The sequence below is a fragment of the Diachasmimorpha longicaudata genome, chromosome 13 (genome assembly GCF_034640455.1).
Source record: "Diachasmimorpha longicaudata isolate KC_UGA_2023 chromosome 13, iyDiaLong2, whole genome shotgun sequence".
Classification (NCBI taxonomy): Eukaryota; Metazoa; Arthropoda; class Insecta; order Hymenoptera; family Braconidae; genus Diachasmimorpha; species Diachasmimorpha longicaudata.
In genome coordinates, this window is record NC_087237.1 from 1,830,899 (window position 1) to 1,838,262 (window position 7,364).

The window sequence follows — 7,364 nt, forward strand, 5'->3', positions numbered from 1 at the left end:
GAGGTTCTGGACCACGCGTACGTGAAGGAGGAGGTTTACGACAAGTGTTTGTCGATGTACTCCGCCGCTCGCAGCACCTTCATGGGGCTGATCAAGGGGTTGGATGACTCCATTGCTCTCTCGGAGTCGTTCCGCCGGCCATCTGTTGCTCCTCCACCGGCGTCTGTGGCTCATCGGCAGTTGCCGAAGATCTCGCTGCCGACGTTCTCAGGAACCTTTTCGGAGTGGACCCCGTACAAGGATTTGGTCCTTTCCATGGTGGTCGGGAGTTCGTCGTTGAGTACTGTGGAAAAATTCCACTATCTCCTGACGTCTCTCACGGGTGAGGCTAAGCAGCTAATCTCCACCTTGCCGGTGACCGAGGACGCATTCCTGCCAGCGTGGAACACCCTCTTGGCTCGTTACGAGAACAAGAGGTTGTTCGTCTCCATCCAGCTGGGGAAGCTCTTCGCGGCGCCGAGGGTCATTAACCGCACCGCCAGGGAGTACAACGCACTTCTCAACTCCGTGGCTGAGGCGGTAACCGCGCTGGAGTCTCTCGGTCGTCCAGTGGAGCATTGGGACGATATGCTCGTCCACCTCGTTTCGAAGCGGCTGGACGCCAAGACGCTGGAGGCCTGGGAGATTGAACTCGGCTCATCATCGGAGTTCCCCACGTACGCCGCTCTCAGGGAGTTCGTGCTCGGTAGGGCCAGGGCCAGGGAAACGATGGAGATGCACGCGTCGGAACCGCAGTCGACTGCTGCATCGACCCCTCACCAGGCTTCGAAGCATCGGCCAGTGAAGGGATGTACCCCAAGTCAGATCGGGACGGTCTACCCTCGGCTGGTCCTACGTCGCAGCCTATGTTCGGGAAGGATTCGGGGAACCACTCGTCTCGAGCTGTGAGGCCTCAACCTCAGCCTCCGTCTCAGAGTTGGGCGGACATGTGCTTCCGGGCCTGTCCGATGTGCGAGGAGGAACATTCATTGGACAGGTGCTCCAAGTTCAAAGCTCTGTCTCCTACCGAGAGGAGATCATTCGTCATTCTCAAACGTCGATGCTTCAACTGCCTGGGGAAGCATAATAGGGAGAGTTTCCGGAGCCTCAGCAAGACCTGCATTGTGTGTCGGCAGAATCACCACTCGATGATTCACATTAGTCGTCCTCAGCCGACACCTCAAGGATCGTCCCAGCCTCGTGAGAGCCAGCAGGTGGTTAGGACAATGCAGGATCCTCAGCCCGGCCCATCGATACAGTCCACTGCCTCTAGGCCTGACATGTCTCCACAGTGACATGCGATACCAACGCCCGCGCCAGAGTTGTCGCCGCGCCATGACCTCTCTCTACGGCCGGCTCTGGCGAGTGATGCTCCGTTTGTAGCCGCGATCAATCGCGAAGTGTCTCCACACCCCAGACCAGGTGTGATTCTCGCCACAGCCCTAGCCTCGCTAGTCTTGAGGGACGGCACTTCTCACGAGGTTAGGATGCTGCTGGATACTGGTTCTGAGCTGTCGTTCGCTACAAGGGAGCTAGTCAAGAAGCTCAGCTTACCGATTTCTCCAGCTGTGCTACCGGTCGTTGGTATCAGTGGTTCAACCTCTGCCTCTAATGGGTTCTCTCAATTTTATCTCAAGTCTCTGCACTCCAGCAATCAGATTCTTGTCAAGGCCTACGTTCTCGATACCCTCACGTCGTCGTTGCCGTCGTTCTCCGCCTCTCAACCTCAGCATTGGGAGCATCTCCGAGGTTTGCAGCTAGCGGATCCACACTATCTGACGTCAAGACCCGTCGATCTTCTCGTTGGCGCAGATTTCTTTGGATCGATCGTGGAGCCGCAGATCATCAAGGGGCCATCCGATTCTCCTATTGCGATGCTGACTCTCTTCGGGTGGGTGGTGCTCGGGCCTACCTGTGCAGTGGCGTCGGCGGCGAGCTCGCATCACGTCTCTGTCAGCAACGAGGAACTTAGCGAGCTTCTCACCTCGTTCTGGCAGCAGGAGGAGGTATCTGCGGCGGAGGGCAAGGACGTCGCTCTCACCAAGGAAGAGGCAGAGTGTGAGGAGTTCTTCCAGCGCACCCATACTCGGGATCGCTCGGGGCGCTATATTGTTCGTCTGCTTCTCGTTCGCTCTCCCGCAGAGCTCGGTGATTCTCTAGGCCGCGCGAAGGCGGGCCTGGCGAGCCTGCTTAGGAGGTTGGAGAAGGATCAAGGATCTCTGCAGCTTTATAGTGAATTTCTCAAGGAGTACGAAGAGTTGGGGCACATGGTGTGTGTTCCGGCTGTGCCTGTCTCAAGCGACTTTCGGATCTTGGACCGTCAACCTGGCGAGATGACCTTGGCACATGGGGCTTCGGCCTCAGGAGGGTTGAGGGTCTCCGAGGGCGGGCGGTCATACCAGGATTCCGGTCAGAGTTCGTCTCGGAGGCCATCTCGCTCTTCTGCTCCCACGTTCTACTTCCCTCATCATTGTGTTCTCCGGGAAAGTAGTGAAACTACGAAGCTGAGGGTAGTGTTCAATGGCTCCAGTAAGAGTAGCTCCGGAGTGTCTCTCAACGACATCCAGCACACTGGGGCCAAGCTGCCGCGAAACATCTCTGATGTATTGCTCTGGTCTCGACAGAGCAGGTACATCTTTATGACGGACATCACGAAGATGTTCCGTCAGATCAAGGTGCATCGGGAGTACTGGCCTCTCCAACAGATTTTGTGGCGTGATTCTCGTGGCCACATCTGCACCTATCAGCTCACCACTGTCACCTACGGGACCAAGTCTGCTCCATTCCTCGCCTGTAGGGTTCTCGACCAGCTGGTCAAGGACGAAGGGCATGGGTTCCCTCTAGCCGTCTCACCCTTGAGCAGCGGAAGATATGTGGACGACATCTGTGGGGGAGCTGACGAGGAGGATCATCTCCATTTCGTAGCTCAGGAAGTGGCAGAGCTCTGCTGGGCTGGGGGATTTCGGCTAGCGAAATGGGTTCTGCTGGGCTGGGGGATTTCCTCGACCGGGAGGGGTCTCCCAGAGTCCGAAGCCGCTAGAGGACTCCATTACGAAGATTCTCGGGTTGATTTGGGATCCAACCAACGATCGACTGAGGTTCTCCATCCAGCTCTCAGTCGACACGAAGCCATCGAAGAGGGTTGTTCTGTCGGAGGTTGCTAAACTCTTCGATCCTCTAGGGTTGCTCTCACTGGTGGTAATTCGTGCCAAGGCTCTTCTGCAGCAACTATTGTTGCAGAAGGAACTGGACTGGGACGAGGAGTTGCCGGCGCATCTGGTCCAGAGGTGGGGTCAGTTTCGAGAAGAGCTGTCCCAGGTGGATCAACTCTCGATTCCTCGTTGGCTCGGGTGTAGGAAGGATTCTCGGGTGGAAATCCATGGCTTCTCTGATGCGTCTCTACTAGCGATGTCGGCAGTGGTGTACTTGAAGGTGACGAGTGCGGATGGTATCAGCATCTCTTTAACTATTGCTAAAACCAAGGTGGCGCCTCTCAAGAAGCTCACCATCCTGCGTCTTGAGCTCAACGCCGCGGTCCTTCTACCTAAGCTCACACGGTACGTGATTGAACAGCTCAACCTTGATGGTGTTCCGGTCCATCGATGGACAGACTCCGCTGTTGCTCTGGCGTGGATTTGTGCTCATCCTTCCAGGTGGAAGGAATATGTCCACAACAGAGTAACGGTCGTTCAGGAGCTAGTGCAAGAGGCCCGTTGGAGGTACGTCAGTGGGAAGGAGAATCCTGCTGATTGTGCATCTCGGGGCATTTCGGTGACTCAACTCAATGGCCATCATTTGTGGTGGACGGGCCCAAAATGGCTACGGGAGGATGCGTCTCAGTGGCCACATGGGAGAGCAAAGTTGGACCCGTCTACGGATCTCGAGGAGAAGCCGGGGGTGACTTTAACCGCTTCCCTCGGAAGATCAAGTCTCTGGGATCTCTGCTCGTGGTATTCCTCTCTCTACAAATTGCTGAGGATCACAGCAATCGGTCAAACGGTTGTGGCGAATATGACGAGGAAGCTGGGAAGGAAAAGGGGCGTCATCGTTCCAGCAGTGTCTAGCCCTGAAAGCATCGAGGCGGCTCGGCTTTATTGGGTTAAGGCGACTCAAGCCTTTCATCTCCAAGCCGAGTGTGACATCATCTCTCACGGATTGCAATTGAAGAAGTCTCATCCATTGACCAAGCTCACGGCCTTCATCGATCAACAGGGAGTTCTCAGAGTCGGCGGCCGGTTGAAGCTCTCTACTCTGGGACCGGAGAGTAGGCATCAGGCCATCATCCCTCAAGGCTCAGTGCTCGCAGAGCTTATCATCAGTGACTCCCATCAGCGGACGCTGCACGGTGGGACGCAACTCACCTTGGCGCATCTCCGGAGGTCTTACTGGATTATTGGAGGTCGTGTACCAGTAAGATCCTTCATCCTCAAGTGCGTGGAGTGTGCGCGTCATCGGAGGATCCGAGCTCAGCAGCTGATGGGACAGCTTCCAGTGGCACGTCTGGTGACGGATCGTGCTTTCTCTAACACTGGTGTGGACTATGCCGGACCAGTGTCTATAAAGACTTGGAAAGGACGTGGTCACAAGAGCCAGAAGGGTTGGTTAGTGATCTTTGTGTGCATGGCCACGTCCGCTCTCCATCTGGAAGCTGTCACGGACTACTCTGCTGATGGTTTCATCGCCGCCTACAGGAGGTTCGTGAGTCGTCGGGGATACTGCAGACACCTGTACAGTGACTGTGGGACCAACTTCATCGGGGCGGACAAGGAGCTGAAGAAGTTGTTCTCCGCTGGAGCTAAGGAGTTCCAGCATCTCTCTGCAGTATGTCTCAAGGATGGAACGAGGTGGACGTTCAATCCTCCTGCAGCCCCTCATTTCGGGGGAAAATGGGAAGCAGCGGTCAAGTCGGTAAAGTACCATCTCGCTCGAACGGTTTGGGATCCGACTCTCACGTTCGAGGAGCTCTCTACGCTGCTGTCCCAGATTGAAGCGGTCCTTAACTCCAGGCCTCTACAAGTGCTCTCGGAAGATCCTGACGATGTGTCCTGCCTCACCCCGGGACACTTCTTCATTGGAGGAGCTCCAATAGCTCTTCCGGAGTCTTCACTGGAACACCTCAACGTTGGACGACTATCTAGATGGCAACTGATCCAGCAGAGGCTGCAGTTCTTCTGGAAGCAATGGTCTACAGGGTATCTGCAGCAGCTCCAGTCCGTCTCCAAGTGGCATCATCCGTCCAACGAGATCAAAGTCGGCAGCCTTGTACTCCTCGACGACGAGCGGTTCCCGCCAGCGAAGTGGCCTCTTGCTCGGGTCACAGCTCTGCATCCTGGGAAGGACGGTCTCTCCAGAGTTGTGACCATCAGGACCGCCTCGACGACGTTGACCAGGCCGATCTCCAAGCTGGTTTTGTTGCCAATCTCCACCAGTTGAAAGCTGGTCTCTGGCGACTTGATTAATGTTTGCTTAGTGTTCCAGGTCTTTACGGACGATCTCTACTCTTTCTGCGTCAGCAACGAGGTTCCCGACGGGGGGGGGGTGGAGAATGTTGAGGCGATAGCCTCATACGTCCTAAGGGTGTCAGCACCTCCTGGGCGGAGTCCGCCTTACCGGCCGCGTTCGGATGCAGGTGCCTAATTACGCACCCGAGGCGCTGTCCTTCTCACCGTTTCCGGTGATTCTACGGGAACGTTCGAGTTGGATCTGGAACGTTCGATTGTGATCTCGAACGTTCCATACATCCGGAGGAATCTTCTCGGACGTTCCGGGAGTCACTTAATCCAGTGCTCTCGTGGTGATCGCTCGTTTCGCCAACCCTCTATCACCAGACTTTTCTCGACCGCGTTCGATAGCGCCGTGATTGTTCGCGGCTTATGTGCAGCGCACAAGTGGATAGTATTTTTTGTATTGTTACGTATAAGTGACGTGGAAAATAAATAGTTTACTCAGTGACAAAATAGTGCGTCTCGTGTCATCGTTATTCTCCCCCGTTAACCCTCATCCCACTCTCCACCAGTTTTTAAAATCTCTTGCCGGAACAGGGGGCTACGTTGACCTCACTTGACTTCGTGTTCATCCTTCATCAGTATCACAACGCAAATATCGGATATTATCAGGTTTCTGTATCGTGGCTTTAATCGGATCACTACATCTCTTTCTATGTGTTTTTTGATTGCTTATCATTGAACTTCATCATATGATCATTATTACTATTATCGGAGATCAATCAAGTGTAAATAGTGTATAGTTGTGGTAAAATATAGTGGATTGCCTTACGGCTACATCAACGTTTTTTCTTGACCATCCCCTTGCGAAAATCATCTCTCCACTTCCGCTTCCAATCCACCCTACCCGGTTAAAATCATCAATTCCCTAACAAAGTTAAAACCAGCGTTTTTACCAAAGAACTCCGTAAAAAGGTGAAGTTTTAGACTTAACACGAACATTTAGTTTGAGATATCGTTTAATTTAAGAAAATGTATTTTTCTTTAAGTTAAGTAATATTCTATTAAAAATCAGACTCATTCAGAGTCTAATTTTTAAAATATAGGGGGAAGGTGTCATGTACTGAGCTTGATAGCCAGTAGATGTCACTATATATGATTAATCTTAGTCCGCGAAATTTAAATTAATCTTAAGTTTTATATTTTTAATCAGTGTCGAAATACGCAGCAAATAAGTAGATACAATGGACAACCAACAATGAAAACAACACCACCAGTGTGGGAAAAACCGTTACGCAGAAGTCTTAACCTCTTGAGTTTAACTTTGCCATTTATTTACCCGTAAAATTCGTTGGATAAACATTTTCTACAAACCCGAAACTTGAGAAGGAAATCATAAATCTTCGAATCAATACAGTCCAAGTCATAAAGCACCAGTTCTGTTTTTGCTCATGTTTTGATTCAACATGTGTGAGGTCTTCTTGGTCCATTGTATCGAAAGTTGAGGGCCTGAGTCCCTTGACAGAGAAAACGGGATGTCACGCGTTTTCCTTTTCACCGCTTTCCTTATTCTACCCCTCTTCCCTTTTCTTGACCAAGTTGCGTGCGCAACATTTAGACTAGTGGGGGTTGTAGGACCCAACCCTTTCAAAATTAGTTAAGTTTAGTTCAGTTCGATTTAAACTGGTTTCTGTGCCGCTTCTCTCTTCAAATAGTTAATCGCCAAATTTCACAGTCTAGTTTTGTTTGTTAGTTTTTCTGAATGTTTATTAATAGTTCAAGACTCAATTTAAGATTTAAAAGTTATTGAATAACGTGTGTGTTTCGTGCTCTCCTAAGCACTGCTGTTTGGATTGATTTTATTTACACCACCTAAATCCAACTATTTTATTTCAACGACTTGACATCGATGGAGTCCTCATTAGAGGTTTAGTGGCTAAC

The 7,364-nt window shown here is 52.0% G+C and overlaps 1 protein-coding gene across 1 annotated transcript; it reads left to right on the forward strand.

Annotated features, from left to right (window-relative positions):
• Positions 1-1,466: 1,466 nt before the first annotated feature.
• Positions 1,467-6,116, forward strand: LOC135168625 (uncharacterized). Its single transcript, XM_064133004.1, has 5 exons — positions 1,467-3,044; positions 3,091-5,385; positions 5,458-5,578; positions 5,630-5,874; positions 6,021-6,116. The coding sequence occupies exons 1-5, from the start codon at positions 1,467-1,469 to the stop codon at positions 6,114-6,116; spliced, it is 4,335 nt and encodes a 1,444-aa protein (XP_063989074.1).
• The last annotated feature ends 1,248 nt before the right edge of the window (positions 6,117-7,364 follow it).